General features: G+C 43.0%; 1 protein-coding gene across 1 annotated transcript in view; it reads left to right on the top strand.

Moving 5' to 3' along the window:
• Nucleotides 1–19,794, top strand: part of nampt2 (nicotinamide phosphoribosyltransferase 2) — an 87,454-nt gene extending 67,660 nt beyond the window's left edge. Inside the window, exons 7-11 of the mRNA XM_068052314.1 lie at nucleotides 8,054–8,279; nucleotides 13,307–13,426; nucleotides 13,524–13,664; nucleotides 14,932–15,057; nucleotides 19,432–19,794. Coding sequence (XP_067908415.1) covers nucleotides 8,054–8,279; nucleotides 13,307–13,426; nucleotides 13,524–13,664; nucleotides 14,932–15,057; nucleotides 19,432–19,587 — 769 coding nt within the window. The 3' untranslated portion in view covers nucleotides 19,588–19,794. The remainder of the gene's footprint in view (nucleotides 1–8,053; nucleotides 8,280–13,306; nucleotides 13,427–13,523; nucleotides 13,665–14,931; nucleotides 15,058–19,431) is intronic.
• Nucleotides 19,795–20,830: the final 1,036 nt, after the last annotated feature.

Raw genomic sequence — 20,830 nt, 5'->3', positions numbered from 1 at the left:
CTCCAGCGACCCGGGTTCAGTTCTGGGTACTGACTGTGCGGAGTTTGCAAGTTCTTACTGTGACTGCGTGGGTTTCCACTGGGTGCTCCGGTTTCCTCCCACAGCCAAAGACTTGCAGGTTGATTTGTAAATTGCCCCTCGTGTAGGTAAGTGGTAAGAGAATTGAGGGAAGGTGGGGATGTGGTAGGGAATATGGGATTAATGTAGGATTAGTATAAATGAGTGGTTGATGGTCAGCGCAGACTCGGTGGGCTAAAGGGCCTGTTTCAGTGCTGTATCTCTATATGACTCGAAATTAATGACTTGGATGAAGGGACTGAGTATATTGTAGCCAAATTTGCTGATGATACTAAGAAAGGTGGGGATGCAACTTGTGAAGAGGACACAAAGAGTCTTCAAAGTGATATATGGATAGGTTAAGTGAGTGGCCAAAAAAATTGGCAGATGGAGTATAATATGGGGAAAAGTGAGGTTATCCACTTTGATGGGAAGAATAGAAAAGCAAAATATTGCTTAAATGGAGAGAAACTGCAGAATGCTGCAGTGCAGAGGGATCTGGGTGTCCTCATACATGAAGCACAAAAAGCTAGCATGCAGGTACAGCAAGTAATTAGGAAGGCAAATGGAATATTGGATTTCATTGCAAGGGGGATGGAGGATAAAAGTAGGGAAGTCTTGCTATAACTACACAGGGTATTGGTGAGGAACATAGGAGCAGGTGTAGGCCATTCAGCCTGTTGAGCCTGCTCCACCATTCAATTAGATCATGGCTGATCATCTACCTCAATGCCACTTTCCCATGTTATCCCCATATCCCTTGATGTCATTAGTATCCAGATATCAATCGATTTCTGTCTTGAACATGCTCAATGATTAAGCTTCCACAGTCCTCTGGGTTAGAGAATTCCAAAGATTCACTACCCTCTGAGTGAAGAAATTCCTCCTCATCTCTGTCTTAAATGGTCTACCCCTTATTCTGAGATTATGTCCCCTTGTTCTAGACTCACCAGCCAGTGGAAACATCCTATCTTTGTAAGAATTTTGTATGTTTTAATAAGATCACCTCTCATTCTTCAAAACTCTAGAGAATACAGGCCAGTTTCCTTAATCCTCATAAGACAATCCCGCCATTCCAGGGATTAGTCTGATGAACCTCCTTTGCACTCTCTCCATGGCAAGTATATCCTTCCTTAGATGAAGAGACCAAAACTGTACACAATACTCCAGGTGCGGTCTCACCAAGGCTCAGTACAATTGCAGCAAGACTTCTTTACTCCTGAAGTCAAAACCTCTTGCGCTGAAGGCCAACATACTATTTGCCTTCCTACTTGATTGCTGCACCAGTATGCTAACTTTCAGTGACTCATGAACAAGGACACCCAGGTTCCTTTGGACATCAACACTTCCCAACCTCTCACCATTTAGGAGATACTCTGTCTTTCTGTTTTTTCTACCAAAGTGGATAACTTCACACTTATTCACATTATATTCCATCTGCCATGTTCTTGCCATTCACTTCGTCTGTCCAGGTCCCCTTGAAGCCTCTTTGCATCCTCCTCACAACTTATATTCCCACCTAGTTTTATGTCATCAGCAAATTGGAAATATTACATTTGGTCCCCACATCTAAATCATTTATATAGATCGTGAACAGCTGTGGCCCCAGCACTGATCCTTGTGGACCCCATTACTAATAGCCTACCATCCTCAGAATGCCCCATTTATTCCTACTCTCTGTTTTCTGTCTGTTAACCAATTCTCAATCCATACCAATATATTACCCCCAATTCCATGTGCTCTAATTTTGTTAACTAACTTCCTGTGTGGGACCTAAACAAAAGCCTTCTGAAAAGCTAAATACACCACATCCACTGCTGTCCTTTCTCTATTGTCAAGAAAATCCTATATGCCAAATGGGAAATATTAATTTCATCAGTTGGAAACTTACTTTTAATGGGAAAAAATCCTACAGTAACTTTTAAAAAACTAACAGACAAGATGGACACAGCAATTTACATCTGAAATACCAGGAGATTGAACTGGAGCCAGAAAGTCTAATAAGAAGCCAAGCGAGGACAATGGCACAATGGCTTGCTCTAAGTGATTGAATTACCTAAAATGACTTCATTAGCATGGCAGTCAAGGCAATCTCATACATTAACTTTGAAAGAGCCAACACCTCCCCCCCCGCTACCCTCCCCCCTCCCCCCCCCCCCCCCACCAAGTGTAAATTGGCAAGCTAGAGCATGTGGAACCTTGAATTTCATTAGAAGGTTCCAGAAAACTTTATGAAAAACAAAGGGGATTGAGAGAACCATATGACTGTCTGTCCATCTCTGAAGAAACTAGAAGTTTTGTTACACAGACAGAAGACAAGCAGCAACTGAGTGTGCAGCAGCAGAAAGCTGCGTGCTTCCTTTTCTCTCTCCTTTCTCTCTCCCCAGAAAACATCAAGTTTGAAAACTGTCTGCGACTGGGGGAATCTGCCAAGCCTACAGACTGCTGCAGCCAGAAACCAGGGGAAGAGAGCCAACTACAGATTCTGCCTTCAGGAAAACCCTGAGCAAAGAAAGCCAGCCAAAATAGCCTTTGACCAACTAAGAACTTCAAGAATATAGCTTCAGCCGAGGACTACTGGATCATCCACTTAATAGTCTATGTCTGGAATTTTACCCTTGGTGGATGGGAGACTTTGCGATCCCCAAGCCTTTAATTGGTCTGAGGTGGATCTTACACCTCATTGAGGCAGGAAGTCCTGCCTAATGGAGCTGCCAGCCAATCAGAGGGCTGGCAGCATTCTGTCCCAGCAGCGCCACCAGGAGTAGTGGCCACTGCTGGGACTGCATCCCAGCTTCCACAAGAAGATGTCGGGGTGCTCCGGAACCAAGGTAAGTTTTTGGTGCCTCGCTGGGGGTGATCGGTCGGGCCCCGGCGAGGCAAGGATGGTCGATTGGAGGGACGGCGGGTGGGGGGGCATTTTGGGTGCTGGGGGTGGTTGGGGCAGCGGGGGCAGCCGTCCATCGGGCACAGGCTGCCTGATCATGAGGGCCCCCCCCCCCTCCCCAGGCCATCAGAGAGCCATCTGCTTTTGTGGCCACTTAAGGGTCTTGATGGGCCTGGGGCGGGCGGGCCATTTTTCTCCACAGCCCCATGCATAAAGTGGCGGAGGAGGGAGTGAGTCGGGAAGGGCCTCCCGCTGCATTTTACACCCCCCCGCCCCCGCCACCTTCCTGCTCTTTTGGGGAGGGGCGTAAAATTTCGGCCTATATTTAAGTTCCATTAATTCTGGGCTTTAATCCAACCAAAAAATCTATTTTCCCTCCTGTAATCTATTTGTGTGTGTGTGATTCTCATGTGAGTGTGTGTGTGAATGTGTAGCGTATTTTTATTATTTTTAATCGGGTTAGTGTGTTAAGTATAATCAACGTACCTCTTTCTTGTTTAAACTCAAGAAAACCTGCCCAATTGGTTCTTTCACGATCACAGTAAAGGAAAAAGAGGTGGTAAAAACACCGCCACTGTTTAAAAGGAATAAACCCTATTGCGGTCACATAAAAGAAAGGGGCAAGAGGACAGCCTGAGATCCCCCTCCTCACCTGGCCATAACACCATGCTACAAGTAACATCCTCAGAAAACTCCAATAGGTTTGTCAAACATGATTTCCCTTTCATAAATCCATGTTGACTCTGCCCAAGTGTCTAGTTATCACATCCTTTGTAACAGATTGTAACATTTCCCCGACTACTAATGTCAAACTCACAAGTCTGTAGTTCCCCGTTTTCTCTCTCTCTCCTTTCTCAAATAGTGAGGTTACACTGTTTTTTATTTGCTTGTGGGATGTGGGCATTGCTGGCTAGGCCAACACTTATTGCTGTTACAATCGGGTGAGGAGGGGTCTCAAGGCTCCCCTCTTGTCTTTCTCCTTGTTTGACCGCAACAGGGTTTATTCCTTTTTGAACAGTGGATGTGCTTAGCACTTCATAGGAACATAGGAACATAAGAGCAGGAGTGGGCCATTCAGCCCATCGAGCCTGCCCCACCATTCAATATGATTATGGCTGATCTTCCACTTCAATGCCTTTTTCCCACACTATCTTCATATCCCCTTATGTCATTTGTATTTAGAAATCTGTCAATCTCTGCTTTATACATACTCAATGATTGAGATTCCACAGCCCTCTGGGGTACAGAATTGCAAAGATTCACAACCCTCTGAGTAAAGAAATTTCTTCTCATCTCTGTCCTAAGTGGCTTTCCCCTTATTCTGTAATTGTGTCCCCTGGTTCGATACTCCTCAACCAGGGGAAACATCTTAGCTGCATCTACCTTGTCTATCTCTTTAAGTATTTTGTAGGTTTCAATGAGATCACCTCTCATTCTTCGAAACTCCAGAGAAAATTTTTCTCTTTGTTTGACCGCAACAGGGTTTATTCCCTTTTAAACAATGGATGTGCTTACCACTTCAGTGAGTACTTAACCTTTGTTGTGATCATGAAAGAACCAATCGGACAGGTTTTCTTGAGTTTAAACAAGAAAGAGGTGAGTTTATTGTACTTAACCAAAATCCAATCGAGTTAAAATAATAAATTACGCTACACCTTAACTCACACCAACGAGAATCATGCACACTAGCAGATTACAGAGTGGAGAGGAATAGTTTGGGTTGGATTAGAGTCCAGAAAAATAAAAATAATATACAGTCTGTGGTGTCTGTTAATTCAGCTGTCTTGCGGCTGAATCTGGAGTCCTGATGTTCTTGGTTGGTAGATGTTCTTGGAGACAGTGGAGCAGGTGGTCTTCCTCCTGGGGGTCTTTGTCTTGGATCTCTTCCAGCCAGCAGTCAAGCTTCGAATGCCCAATGTCACCTGGAGGGAGTGAGAGAGAGAGACACCCCCCTATGGACTCTGCACCGTCAAAGTCTCAGGAGCTTGTCCTTTTGCAAAAGACTACTAGTTTTTCACAGATGGGGAGGTGGTCACATGATTGTCCAGTGTCCTCGTTTACAATTTAATTAGATTCAAGTCAAGGAATTCTCAATCTCTCTCGGATCTCATTGTTTCAACAGTTATCCCCTGGAGGTACATCTCCACTAATGAACATTCCAATATGGCTTTGATTGTCCCGCTAACAAGGGTGATACTGGATAAACTACTCAGTTATCCAAGCCATTGTCCTGGATGGGAGCCTTGTTAGACAGGCGTCTCCAATTTGATGTCCTGGAATGTGAGGTATTTCAATGCAAATTGTGGTGATCATCTTGGCTGCCAGTTTTTAAAATTTAAATGTAGGATCCTAGTTTTCCTTTTTGAAAATTTTAATGTAGGTATCCAACCGATTATTTAAGAAGTCCTTATTCAGCAATGCATGCTTTCTTACCAGTTGCCAATCCCTAATTGCCCTTGAAAAGGTGGTGGTGAGCTGTCTTCTTAAACCGCTACAGTTCTTGGGGTGTCGATACACCAACAGTGCTGTTAGGAAGGGAGTTCCAGGGTCAGAAGTTGTCAGGGGTAGATGGGAGTGTGGAATTCGAATCACAAACAGATCAGCCATGATCTTATTGAATGGCGGAACAGGCTAGAGGGGTCGAATGGTCTACTTCTGCTCCTAATTCGTATGTTCGTAATTTGACCCAGCGACAGTGAAGGAACGGCGATATAGTTCCACGTCAGGATGATGTGTGGCTTGGAGGGCAACTTACAGGTAGTGGTGTCCCCATGCATCTGCTGCCCTTGTCCTCGTTGGTAGAGGTCGTGGGTTTGGAAAGTGCTGTTGAAGGAGCCTTGGTGAGTTGTTGCAGTACAATTTGTGGATGATACACACTGCTGCCACTGTGCGTTGGGGGTGAAGAGAGTGAATGTTGAAGATGGTGAATGGGATGCCAATCAAGTGGGCTTCTTGAGTGCTGTTGGAGCTGCAAGTATCCAGGCAAGTGGAGAGTATTCAATCACACTCCTGACTTGTGCCGTGTAGATGGTGGATAGGCATTGGGGAGACTGGAGGTAAGTTACTTGCCACAGAATTCCTAGCCTCTTACCTGCTCTTGTAACCACAGCATTTATGTTGCCGGTCCAGTTCAGTTTCTGGTCAATGGTGACCCCCAGGATGTTGATAGTGGGGGATTCAGAGATGGTAATGCTATTGAACATCAAAGGAGATGGTTAGATTCTCTGTTGTTTGAGATGGTCATTGCCTGGCACTTGTGCGGTGTGAATGTCACTTGCCATTTATCAGCTCAAGCCTGGATGTTGTCCAGGTCTTGCTGCATCTGGACATGGGCTGCTTCAGTAACTGAGGAATCGTGAATGTGCTGAACATTGTGCAATCATCAGTGAACATCCCCGCTTCTGAACTTATGATGGAGGGAAGGTCATTGATGAAGCAGCTGTAGATGGTTGGGACTAGGATACTACCCTGAGGAACTTCTGCAGTGATGTCCTGGGACTGAGATGATTGACCTCCAGCAACCACAACTATTTTCCTTTGTGATAGGTATGACTCCAACCAGCAGAGAGTTTTCTGCCTGATTCCCATTGACTCCAGTTTTGCTAGTGCTCCTTGATGCCATACTTGGTCAATGGGCAGTCACTCTCACCTCACCTCTAGAGTTCAGCTCTTTTGTCCATGTTTGGACCAAGGCTGTAATGAGGTCAGGTGCTGAGTGGCCCTGTCAGAGCCCAACTGAGCATTAGAGAGCATGTTATTGCTGACCAAGTGCTGCTTGATAGCACTGTCAACGACCCCTTCCATCAATTTACTGATGATCGAGAGTAGACTGATAAGACGGTAATTGGCCAGGTTAGATTTGTCCTGCTTCTAAGGGGGCTTGACAGTGTAGATACTGAGAGGTTGTTTCCCCTCATGGAGGAACTAGGAGGCATAGTTTCAAAATAAGGGGCACCAATTTAAGATGGAGGTGAGGAGCAATTTCTTCTCTCAAAGGGTTGTGAATCTTTGGGATATTGTACTCCAAAGAGCTTTAGAGGCTGAGTCACTGAATACCTTCAAGGCTGAAATGAGCTGATTCTTGAACGATAGGTTTTGGGGGTGCGGTCAAGGGTTATGGGGAACAGGCAGGAAAGTGGAGTTAAGGCCGAGATCGGTTCTGCTCTGATCTTATTGAATGGCGGAGCAGGCTTCAGTGGCTATATGGCCTATTCCTGCTCCTATTTCTTATGTTCTTATGTTCTTATGGTCCACCAGGCAGCAGGTTTAGTTGAAGGAGGCTGCAGTGGTCTGCAAAAGCCTGCCTTGAGAAGCACTGCATGCTAATGCACTGCTCTTTGGGTGGATCCAAGCAACTAACTCTTGGCCTGTACACCCTGTATGCTGGGTAAGGCCTCCACTGTGCCACCTTCCTCACCTGCTGTCTTCTAATAGGCACAGCTTCTGTTGGCATTTGTTGTTGAGGCTGCTGCTGCTCCTTTTGCCCAACCTCTTCCCCCATCCAAATCAAGGTGGCAATAATAGCATCCATGATAAGCAGATGCAGCTTACTGAGGGCAAATAAGACAAAGTAAATTGGGAAGAAGAATTCAAGAAGCTAATAATTCTCCTGGCAATCCAAAGAGTGCAATGGCACGTGGATCCTATAATCCAATTACCTGTAGGTGTGTGGTTTAAATACTGCTTCAGTAGCTCTGAAAGACCAGTTTCTTTAGGTTTTACTGGTGGGTTTCATGTTGTGTGGTATTTCCACCATTTTTGTGTTAAAATTGCATTGAGGACCACAATTTACGTTTATTCATGGGGCCCCCGCCTGCCTTTGTGGAGGGGTATAAAGGGGGTTTTGCTTGGTCTGATTTTGTAATTTTGAATCCTGTCATAACTTAATGTGGCTGTAAACTTTTCCTATTATTATGAAGTTATATAATATTGGCACACGTTACCTTTTCAGTTGATCAAGATAATCACTGTTCCGAACACCAAAGACACATCTGTTCTTTTGAAGACAACACTTTTAGTTTTGGAAGTCAGACCTTGTTTATTTGCACATTTCAAGCAATTTATGTTTGCACTTTTGAGACATTTACATCCAATTTGTTATTTTCACAGTACTATCATCTCTTGGGGAAGGAGTCGGGAAAAGGATGCATTTGAATATTTGCTCAAACAATTTCCATCCACTCCTATTTCAGTAGTCAGTGACAGTTATGACATTTTCAATGCCTGTAAGCAAATCTGGGGAGATGATCTTAAAGATTGTGTGAAACAAAGGAACAAGGATTCAATGCTGCTAATTCGCCCTGATTCAGGGGATCCTGTAGAGACCATTATTGAGGTACTTTAGAAACTAATATTAAGGAATCTATGCTATTATTATGCCTATGATTTTGTACAAGATTTATGCTTCTACATCTGGAATACTGTTCCCATATAAACGCTGGATGTGATATCCCAGAATCCAGTGCAGGTAAGCGTGTGTACTGAATGTGCTGTTATCTCCCTACTGCTATTGTAGGTAGATATAAACTCTCTGCAACTACAATTTCAGTTTAGTGAGTGACTGCATGTCATAGTAAACGTATTGGGCTGGATTTCAGTCTCCCTCGGGCTGGGATTGGAGGCAGGTGGGAATTAAAAATAGCCCCGCCAACCAGCGTCCCGGTTCCCTGGTTCCATCCCACCTCCAGGCAATTTTTGTGGAGATGGGATAGGGGGCTGGCAGGGCTACTCATCCACGTAGCTGATCAGGCTCATTACGAGCCTAATTGAGGCCAATTAAAGGAAGCTAACTGGAATTTTCCAGTCGGCCTCCCCTTTCCCGCAGGGGGTGGGGGACAGTTTAGGTACCTGGAGGCAGCCTCCTGGTGGCAAGTCAGGGTGCCCACACTCCAGACAGGCCCAGAGGCCCTCCCTGCCTGCCTGGGTGCAGGAGCAGCCACAGGCCACCCTGTAGAGGGGATCCCCCTCCCCCTCCCCCTTCCCCCACATTGTGGCCTGGCTGCTGAATCTAGTTTTTAATTAATCGTTCAATAAAGTTGGAAAGAGGGTGCTTACATTTTCAAGAGCCCTCTCTCTTACTTACCTTCCATTACAGCCTGCTGCTTCTTCCAAGCTGGAAGGCCTCTGATTGGCCCTCCAACTTCGAGAGCCCACTCTCTGTACTTAATAGGATGGCGAACCTGTCTCCAGGCCAGTTAAGGGGACGCCCCTGTGAAGATGCTGGTTAGTGACTGTTTCTCCCCGTGGGTGGTTTTGGGACTTGGAAACAGTCCCGACCTCTGCTTCCCACCTCCCTCATCCCCCCCCTCCCCCTCCCCCCGCCTCCAGAGGAAACATCCAGTCCATTATTGCATATTTACAATGAAAATTTGAGTTTTGGAGGCAAATGAATCACCTTTTTCTCGCATTAATTAGATGGCATTATTTAGTGCACTTCACTTATGCTAACCAGACAAATGCAGAACTGAATGTAAAACATATGTTAAAGACTAGCATGAATAGTTTTGCCATTTGATACATTTAGAAGTTGTTTTAAATAGTTTATATTAACACATCTAACTACTTGGATATTTTATTATTTTTCTCTAGAAGGTTAGAATATATTGAATTGATTGTGTACTTCAGAAAGCTTGGAGACCATGGCAGACATTCATGGACTACCCCAAAGTCTGCTGGCCTTTGCCTTTGCCTTGTTGCCTAGCTAGGAGAGAGATATGGAGGGAGAGCTTGGCTGAGCTGCACCTCATGGATTATCAGTCAAAGTTTGGCAGAGTCTGTGGAGATGCCTACATGCTAGATGCTAGATTCTGTTATGCTGACTGAGGAAATGGTGTTGCAGGGAGTGGGAAAGAAAAGTGGTACTGTAGTTAAAGATTGTGTGTATCCGTATAATTTTAAGGTGTATTTAACCAACAGTATGATGTTTGCATAATTAAAAATGATTACTGTTGTAGATAATATGGGAAGTGGTGACCATATGTGCTTCAATTATTGGCCAAACAAATAAGGTTGTTGCAATGTTATGCAGGTATTCCATTTATATTCTTGCTGTGTTGCTGATTTTTAAAAGCAGGTCCTCCAGCATCAGAGCTGCATATATTACATTGCATCATTGTGTGCTGTGCTTTTGTTTTTGAGCACAAAGATATATCATCTGACAAAACTCTTTAGTGGTGTCCATATGAACATAATAAAAGCTTGGCTGCTGATGGATTAGCAGATGATTTGCAGCTCCTGATCAAAAAGGATGCTGATCACAGTTGCATTCATTGAGATAATCACACTCCAGTGTTAGCTGAATGCTTCTTTGATATTTTCACAACCTGAAAGGCAGGATTTGGGGTGCAGCTTCATGCTCTTCTGCAAGGCAAGAGAGATTTTAAAAACATTTTTTGGCTCCTGAAGATCAAAATGTTGCAGCCAAATTATTCTACCCATCGCCGAGCAATATTCTCCTTGTTTATGCTTGTTCAGGTGGGGATACTGCTAGGGAATGGAACATTTTCCAATTGGGGCATCAAGCAATAAAGTTCCCTCTGCTCCACCCAGCAATATCTCTCAAACTCAATCTCAGCAAAGCACCTTTATTACATGAATATGACTTGTTTCCATACCTCTAAACTCCCTGAAATTATCAATTTATACCCAATTGGCAGCATTTTTATGCTTTAGCCTCATACTGTCAAGGAAGTGGATTGAGACTACGCAGTCTTAATTACAATATGGTAATGTAGTGGTTATGTTACTAGACTGGTAATCTAGAGACCTGGTCTAATAATCTACAGAATGTGAGTTCTAATCCCACCATGGTAATTTGAGAATTTAAATTCATTTACAAAATATTTGAAACTAAAATTAAATTTCAGTGACGGTGAAGCTGTTGGATTGTCATAAAAATCCAACTGGTTCACTAATGCACTTTAGAAAAGGAAACCTGCTGTTCTTCCTTGATCCAGCCTATATGTGATTCCAGTCCCACACCCACCTAGTTGACTCTTAAAAGCTCTCTGGTGGCTTTAGGGATGGGCACCAAATGTCAGCTTTTCCAGTGATATCCACATCTCAACAATGATTTTTTTTCATAAATTTAGGTGTCCAGAATGAGCACAATGATAAGACTACTTTCACATTTTTTCTGGGATGAATTTGAACCCAAGCATATAAATATAACCCACTCCCCACATAACATACTTAGAATCATTTATGACGTACAAGAAGGCCATTTGGCCATTGAGTCCATGCTGGCTCTCCACTGAGCTATCCAGTCACTCCCACTTTGTCACGCGATCCCTGTAGCCCTGCAAGTTTATTTCCCACAAGTGCCCATCCAATTTCCTTTTGAAATCAATGATTGTCTCTGCTTCCACCACTCTCACTGGCAGCGAGTTCCAGGTCATTATCATTCACTGTGTAAAAAAATTCTTCCTCACATTCCCCCTGCATCTCTTGCCCAAAACTTTTAATCTGTGTCTCCTAGTTGTTGTACTATCAGCTAATGGGAACAGTTATTCCTTGTCTAACTCACCTAATCTTGTACACCTCTATCAAATCTCCCCTCAATCTCCTTTGTTCCATGGAGAACGACCCCAGCTTTTCCAACCTAACCTTGTAAATAATATCCCTCATCACTGGCACCATTCTGGTAAATCTCCTCTGCAGCCTCTCAAGGACCCCCACATCCTTCCTAAACTGTGGTGACCAGAACTGGACGCAATACTCTAGTTGGGGCCTAACCAGAGCTTTATAAGTGTTCAGCATAACTCCCCTGCTTTTGTACTCAATGCCTCTATTTATGAAGCTCAAGATCCCATATGCTTTTCTAACCACTCTCTCAATATCTCCTGCCACCTTCAAAGATTGATACACATACACCCCCAAGTCCCTCTGTTCCTGCATACCCTTTAGAATGGCACCATTACGTCTATATTGCCTCACCGTATTGTATCCTTCTGCCAAAAAGCATCATCTCACACTTGTCAGTATTAAATTCCATCAGCCACTTGTTTTCTCATTCTGCTAGTCTATCTATGTCCTGTTGCAGGTGGTTCATATCATCCTCACTGTTTGTCACTCCTCCAAGTTTGATATCATTGGCAATTTTTAAAATTCTACTCTGTATTTCAAGATGCATGTCATTTATATATAGCAAAAAAAGCAGCTGTCCCAGCACTGACACTTGGGGGACACCACTGTCTACCATCCTCCAGTCTGAAAAGCAACTATTTACCACGACTCGCTGTTTTCTGTCCTTAAGACAATTTTTTTTTGTCCAATTGGGATACTGACCCTCCTATTCCATGAGCCTCAAATTTGTTAACCAGCCTTTTATGTGGTACTTTATCAAATGCTTCCTTAAAATCCATATTGACAACATCCACCCCATTCCCTCCATCAATCTTCTCTGTTACTTCATCAAAAAATTCAATTAATTAGTTGAGCATGATCTGCCTTTTACACATCTCTGCTGGCTATCCTTAATTAACTCAAACCTTTCCAAGTGCCTGTTGATTTTTTTTTTCCTGAATATTGTTCCTAAAAATGTACCCACCACTGACGTTAAACTAACTGGCCGGTAGTTGCTAGGACTGTCCTTACACCCTTTCTTAAATAAGGGTGTCACATTTGCCACTCTCCAATCCTCTGGTACTTCCCCCATATCTACTTTCATGTAGGAATTGATCCTTTGATAGGAAGATCCTGCAAGTAATGAGGACGTTACTTATCCCTGGGTGGTCCATGCAGATCAGTGTGCACAGTGGCGCAGTGGTTAGCACCGCAGCCTCACAGCTCCAGGGACCCAGGTTCAATTCTGGGTACTGCCTGTGCGGAGTTTGCAAGTTCTCCCTGTGTCTGCGTGGGTTTCCTCCGGGTGCTCCGGTTTCCTCCCACATGCCAAAGACTTGCAGGTTGATAGGTTAATTGGCCATTATAAATTGCCCCTAGTATAGGTAGGTGGTAGGGAAATATATAGGTGGGGATGTGGTAGGAATATGGGATTAGTGTAGGATTAGTATAAATGGGTGGTTGATGGTCGGCACAGACTCGGTGGGCCGAAGGGCTTGTTTCAGTGCTGTATCTCTAAACTAAACTCTAAACTAAACAAATTGCTTAAAATAGATCACTATCAGAATATTTCTTGGAGCACTATATAAACAATTCATTGCTTTTTACAGAGCTAGCTGCTGCTATTGTCATGCCTAAATTATTAACTTCATTAACATTTATGAGGCAAGATGGCTGAGATCTAGCAGAGGTGATGTACAGGTTTTACGTAGATCTTTAAAATTCAAAAAGGCCACAGTTTGATGTCTTAAAATACTATTAAGCAAAGAATAAGCAGTGAGCATTTTCTCATACTTGCAGGTCCTGAGAATTCTGGAAGAAGTCTTTGGAAGTACCTTGAACTGTCAGGGCTATAAGCTACTACCATCTTTCATCCGGCTCTTTCAAGGAGATGCAATAAATCTACATTCCATAGAAAAAGTACATGGATTCTTTTTTCAATATTTTTTATTGGCGTCATGAATGAATTTCATCCACAGAAGTTTAATGTAAAATCTGATTTTATTTTGTCTTCCAGATCCTAACAGCTCTTAAAAATGAACACTGGAGTACAGAAAATATTGGTTTTGGATGCGGTGGTGCTCTTCTGCAAAAGCTCAACAGAGATACACTGAATTGCTCTTTCAAATGCAGTTACGTTGAACAAAATGGAAAAGGGGTAAAAATGGTTACTGGCTTGAATTACAAATAATAAGAAAATCTCAAATAAGGAGTAGAGATGGTGGCAAATCAAGACTTTGAGAATGTGAATGGATATTGCAAGAAGGTATCAGCTGACTGGCCTGTGATTATAATGAGAGGAATACAAAGTTAGGTCTCATTTTTATCCCCCACAATTATGCTAATCCATTGAATGTGGATCTGTCATCTCAATAACTATAACACATTTCACCAGGTTTTGTTTGCTTTTGATGTATGGATATGGTTTAAACCAGAATGTTTAAAATATATTGAGTTTTAGGCATAATTTTACAAGTGCAGACTGGAAATTGGGCACACACTGCCTATGATTGGCAAACCATGCAATTTTATGGTTAGAAAGCTGTGGACAGTGAGTTGATGACTTTTAATTTATGCATTTCGACTGTGCAAGGTGCCCTGCCAGCAGGACACATTCCCTTTTAAATTTGTTGTCCTGAGAATACACAACTAATGAGTGCTACCCCAAGGTGGGTGTTGAAAAATTGTGTTCAAGGACTGAAACAGCATGCCTGTTTTATGGTTTGAAGATAATTCAGAAATTGCATCTTTTGGTTTACATTTATATTTGCAAATACTTATGAAGACACTTTGACTGTCTTGAATGATTTCAAAACCTTCTACATTATTAGACTTCATAGCATGGTAAAGCTACTCACATTTTGAGTTAGCTAGCATGCACATACTTTCACCAGAGAATACCATTGTCCAATTTAGCATGTCCGAACATTATTTAAAATGGGAGTTCCACTTCCTCTTTTACCACCTGCCTTTCATGAGTAGAAGAATCAGGAGGTCTGCCCAAACAGCAGAAAACATCCCTACGTGCTTTCTTAGAATGCTGGATGAGTGCTGTTTTCGGCTCTTGCTCAAAGTAAAAAGAAGTGAAGTTCACAAGAGTGCAACTGCCCTCGAGCACATTTTCAACAGGGACTGAGCAGAAGCACCAGCAGCCCGACTTTCCTTTCCCTATTCACCTGATTTCTGTTGGTGATTGATGACACTGGTCAGAAAATCAATCCTACTGTATTTGCACATGTAATTAATCATTTAGCAAGTGCTGTTATTTTCAAGAACCCTGTTTACTGTTTGTGAACTTCTCTGTTTTTAAAGAGCAATGAATGGGATTTGAAATGTTTTGCTTATTCTCTGATCAAGTGTGTGCTTTGCAAAAGTGTAAATAGTTCAACATTTAACTATTTGTGTGTCTCGTGTGTTATCATTAGCTGGATGTCTATAAACAGCCAGTAACAGATCCCATCAAAGGTTCAAAGAGGGGCCAGCTAACTCTGAGGAGAAATTCGGATGGAATCATTGAAACAATACAAGAAGGGAAGGGGAATCCGGAGGAGGTAGGGAGAACAAATGACTTCCATTCTTGTGTACTTTCTTCTGAAAAGGTGCATGTTCTCATGGAGAAAGGGATGGATAGCAGGGTGGAGAAAAAGGGAAAGGTTTATGTGCCTATAATCGAGATTAACAGCTGCAACTCTTTGACAGTGAAATTTGGCAGCATGTTTTAGATGAATCTGATTATCCGCCTGGACAGCTCAAATCTTTAAATCTGATCAAGCATTCATGAAAGCAAAAAGGGTCAGCATTCTGGGTCAGGTAGAGCACAACATATACGAAGTTCAACTTCATGTAGGAGTGACTTTCAAATGTTGCTGTGTGGGGTGCTCCACACAACCATGGACACAGCCATGGGAGACCTCTGCCCAAGTTCTAAAAGGTAGTGTCTGCTACCAGAAAGAAAACAAATGCTGTTGCTGTAGAAGTCTTTATCGTATACAGAAACAACATGCTAGTAAGCTAGTACTGGAGGAAAAAAAGTTACAGTATACAGAGAACCCGCTTCTGCCTATCCCGGGGATCCGTCCCGCATTTTACGGGTTCCCGGTCTTTAATTGTCCCAAGGCGGGACTTCCACCCGCTTGAGGGAGGAGGTCCCACCTCAGTGAGCTGCTGGCTAATCAGCGGGCCGGCAGCTCTTAGACCCAGCAGCGCCACCGGGAGCGGTGGCCACTACTGGGACTGCACCCCAGCCAACACCATGGAGCCAAGACGGAAGGTAAGTTGGGCATGCCGCACCAGTGATATCAGTCGTGCCCTCGTGAGTGGTTGTTTTGGGGCGGGGGGGAGGGTGTCTTGGGTCCCGGGGGTGGGTTGGAAGGTGGAGGCCGCCCTCAATGTGCCCTCCTGCCATGGCCTTCCTGCCACCCCCCCCCGGTGCGCGGAAAGGCCGGCAGCTATTGCTGGACGGCCTTTCACGTCCCCAGCACACCAACTTGTCATGGGTAAATTACCCGTGGAGGCAGGTGATGGCCCTTAAGTGGCTGTTAAGTGGCGACAGCAGTAAGAGTAGTCAATTCAGCCCCTCGAGCCTGCTCCACCATTCAATACGATCATGGTTGATCTCATCTCGGCCTCAACTCCATTTTCCTGCCCGTTCTCCATAACCCTTCAACCCATTACTAATTAAAAATCTGTCTATCTCCTCCTTGAATTTACTCAATGTCCCAGCATCCACCGCACTCTGGGGTAGTGAATTCCACAGACTCACGACCCTTTGAGAGAAGTAATTTCTTCTCATCTCTGTTTTAAATCTGCTACCCCTTATCCTAAAACTATGACCTCTCATTCTAGATTGTCCCACAAGAGGAAACATCCTCTCTACGTCTACTTTGTCAGTCCCCTTAATCATCTTATATACCTCAATTAGATCTCCTCTCATTCTTCTAAACTCTAGAGAGTAAAGGCCTAAACCTCTCAATCTCTCTGCATAAGACAAACCCCTCATCTCTGGAATCAATCTAGTGAACCTCCTCTGAACTGCCTCCAATGCAACTACATCCCTCCTCAGGTAAGGGGACTAAAACTGTATGCAATACTCCAGGTGCGGTCTCACTAATGCCTTGTTCAGTTGCAGCAACACTTCTCTATTTTTATACTCTATTCCTTTAGCAATAAATGCCAAAATTCCATTTGCCTTCCTTATTACCTGCTGCACTTGAATACTAGTTTTCTGCGATTCATGCACGAGGACACCCAGATTCCTCTGCAGCGAAGCACTCTGAAGCTTCTCTCCATTTAGATAATAATTTGCCTTTCTATTCTTCTGACCAAAATGGATAACCTCACACTTATCCATCTGCCAAATTTTGGCCCATTCACCTAACCTATCCATATCCATTTGTAAATTTCTTATTTCTTTATTGCAACTTACTATCCCACCTATTTTAGTGTCCTCTGCAATTTTGGCTATGTTACCTTCTATCCCTGCATCCAAGTCATTAATATAGATTGTAAATAGTTGGGGCCCGAGGACCGAACCTTGTGGCACCCCATGAGTTACATCTTGCCAACCAGAAAAGGACCCATTTATTCCGACTCTCTGTTTTTTTGGTTAGCCAATCCTCTATCCAAGCTAATAAATTGCCCCTAACCCCATATGATCTTGCCTTGTATATTAACCTTTTGTGCGGCACCTTATCAAATGCTTTCTGGAAGTCAATATATACTACACCTACAGGATCCCCATTATCCACTTTACTTGTTACATCTTCAAAGAACTCTAGCAAATTAGTCAAACACGATTTACCCTTCATAAAACCATGCTGACTCTGATGGATTGTGTTTTGACTTTCTGAATGTCCTGTTATTATTTCCTTAATAATGGATTCTAACAATTTCCCAACGACAAATGTTAAACTAACTGGTCTATAGTTTCCTACTTTCTGCCTCCCTCCATTTTTGAATATTAGCATTTTTCCAATCCATTGGAACCTTCCCCTCATCCAGGGAATTTTGGAATATTATAACCAATGGATCTGCTATCTCCGCTGCCACTTCCTTTAGGGACCCTAGGATGTAGGCCATCAAGCCCTGGGGACTTGTCTGCCTTCAATCCCAATAGTTTGCTCAGTACTTTTTCTCTAGTGATGATGATTGTTCTAAGTTCCTCCCTTTCTATAACCTCTGCATTACCTGTTACTATTGGGATTGTACTGGTGTCCTCCACCATGAAAACTGAGGCAAAACACTGATTTAGTGTCTCCGCCATTTCTGTGTTCCCCACTATTAACTCCCCAGTCACATCCTCCAAGGGACCAACATTCACATTAGCTACTCTTTTCCCTTTTATATACTTATAGAAGCTTTTGCTATCCGTTTTTATATTTTGTGCTAGTTTTCTTTCATAATTTACCTTTGCTCTTTTTATTACTTTTTTAATAACCCTTTGTTGATCTTTAAAAGTTTCCCAATCTTCCAGCCTGCCACTGGCCTTTGCAATATGGTATGCCTTAGTTTTTGTCTTTATGTTATCCTTAACTTCCTTGCTTAGCCATGGATGTTTTTTTTGCCCTCTTACAATCTTTCTTCCTCTCTGGAATATATTTTAGTTGGGAGGAATTGAATATCTCCTTAAACATCTGCCACTGCTCATCAACTGTCCTAACTTTTAGTCTTCCTGCCCAGTCCACTAGGGACAAATCTATCTTCATGCCGATGTAATTTCCTCTGTTTAACTCCAAACCGCTAGTCTGGGACTCCAGTTTCTCACCCTCAAACTGAATTTTTAATTCTAGCATGCTATGATCACGCTTCCCGAGAGGATCCTTAACTATGATATCATTAATTAATCCCACATCATTACATAATACCAAATCTAGATTAGCCTGCTGCCTAGTTGGTTCCAGAACATATTGCTCCAAAAAACAATCTCTAATACATTCAATGAACTCTCCCTCAAGGCTATCCCTTGCCAATTTAATTAATTCAGCCTGTATGCATATTAAAATCACCCATTATTATTGCCATACCTTTCTTACAAACCCGTAGTATTTCCTGGTTTTCCTGTTGTGGAAATACTGTTTGGGACCTATAAATTACTCCCACCAGGGACTTCTTTCCCTTGCTCTTTCTTATTTCTACCCAGACTGATTCGACATCTTGATCTCCAGTGCCTTTTTCATTTCTCACAACAGCACTGATCACTTCCTTTACTAACAAAACTACACCACCTCCTTTTCCTTCCTGCCTATCCTTCCGAAATACTGAGTACCCTTGGATATTCAATTCCCAAACCTGGTTTCCCTGAAATCATGTCTCAGTAATCGCCACGAAATCATACCCATCGTCTCTATTTGTGTTGTTAACTCATTAATTTTATTCCGAATGCTTCGTGCATTGACCGGAGGCGGGAGCTGGGCAGTTGGCCTCCCGGAGGCTTCCGCTCAGTTTTACGCCGCCCCCATCCTCCCCTATGCCACCATCCAACTCACTGGGGTGGCGTAAAATTCAGCCCATGCAGTGTTCCTGACCCCAGGCTAACTGAAATCTGATAACCTCAGTCTCTTGGAGGAGAAATGCGTTCATCCCTTTAATCTCTCTTTTTTTCTCAGCATATTTAGTTGTAAATGCCATCTAAACAGATTGTTGTACTGCTACTATTGTTTGGCAGTTTCAGTATTCACTTCCTGGCTTTGGCACATTTAGAATCTATGCGAAAGGGTTTACTCACTCTAAACATTTCTGTAATATGGAGATGTGTTCTGAGATTATTGCTTGACTAAATTTTATAATTAATCTAAAACTGGCATCTAAAGATAGAATGTCCTTAATAATACAAGTTACAACAGAATTAAGGCATAAGTTTTAAATTGTGGGGAGAATATTATTGCATTCTTATAAATATTTAACATAACTTTTTTACTTGTTTCTAGGACCTTCTAGTTGCTGTTTTTGAGAATGGAAATATTCTCCAAGAATATACACTTGAAGTGGTCCGAAAAAATGCAAAGCTGCAAGATGATGACTTGCTGTGCCTCAAGCCAAATGCAGAGTTGCTAAATGGAAGTTTGTCAAAAGGCAATTCATAGCAGTAGAGCAAAATGCACAGCTGTGCAGAGATCTGGAAGCATTGGCGAAAGTACTGTTGGCTGCTGAAAAAAACAAAAGCTATAAGCAGCAAAGGCTACAGTTTATCATTGAGACCAATCCATCAGAAAAAAGAAACTAGGTTTTAAGATTTCATCAGTAAAAATATTCTGTAAGAACGTAAAAATGGAACATGTTTTTAATGCCATTTTGATAATACAGCTTTGTAATGTTTAAATGCTTTCGACAATGAGTTGATTTCTGTACAGGTACCTTCCGGAAAATAACGTCCTAATATCTTGAGTTTCTAAAGAAATTAGTCACTTAGGGGGAAACATTCAGCAAGGCCCATTTTCGGGTGCAGGGATAAAGATGTGCAATCACCCTGATCCCAGTGCCATTGAGGCAGGCAGCGCACATGCTTCGGATTCCTCCTCATCTCAATGATTTCAGGGTACAGCCAGTGCAGAACAAGCTGTTGACAGTGTGTGTGGCTAGCGCATTTTCAGTTAGCCTTCACCTCTTAAAGGTGAGCCACACTCATTATACAGGAGTTGTTGCTGACGATCTGTGGAAGACTTGGATTGAAACAAAAGCAAGGAAATGGAGCAACACTCAAGAGAGAGGGATCCCAGATTTTCTGATGTGGCACTGGAGGCATTCGTACAGGACGTGGAAAGGAGGAGAGATGCCATGTTTCGGCTGGGGTAACGGAAGCCCTCAAGGCACAACCCTAAAAAGGGAATGGCAGCAATTGGCCTAGGAGGTCAATTCCAGGATTCTGACCCCAAGAAGCTGGCTTCAGTGCAGGAGAAAGTACAATGACCTCACATGAGTAGTCAAGGTCAGTGAATGCAGATTCATATGATATCTCCTATCCACCACTCCACCAACCTCTCAAGCTGCTCAATGCACCACTCCCCCGTCACTTACCCATCAGCTGTCTCTAGTGTAAGATTTAGAACCTTACTTATCATTTGTTCTTGGACCAGACAATAAGAATTCAGACAAGTTGACACCAGATATAAGGATGATATATGAATGCAAAAAGCTATACTTAACAAAACCAAGGCAGTTGATATTCTAGTCTGGGTGGCCTTTACTCTCCACCGGCGCTATTGGCACAGACGGCTCGTGTTTCCTCCTTTCTTGTCTCTCCCTTTGTCTTCTTTGAATTTGTGCACCAAAACTCTCCAGGTTGCTCCCTTTATCATTCGTTATCCGGTGGCTCTTTCTGTGGTCCAA

Source organism: Heterodontus francisci, chromosome 19 (assembly GCF_036365525.1).
Source record: "Heterodontus francisci isolate sHetFra1 chromosome 19, sHetFra1.hap1, whole genome shotgun sequence".
In the NCBI taxonomy this organism is placed as follows: domain Eukaryota; kingdom Metazoa; phylum Chordata; class Chondrichthyes; order Heterodontiformes; family Heterodontidae; genus Heterodontus; species Heterodontus francisci.
This window is presented reverse-complemented; position numbering and strand designations above follow the sequence as displayed.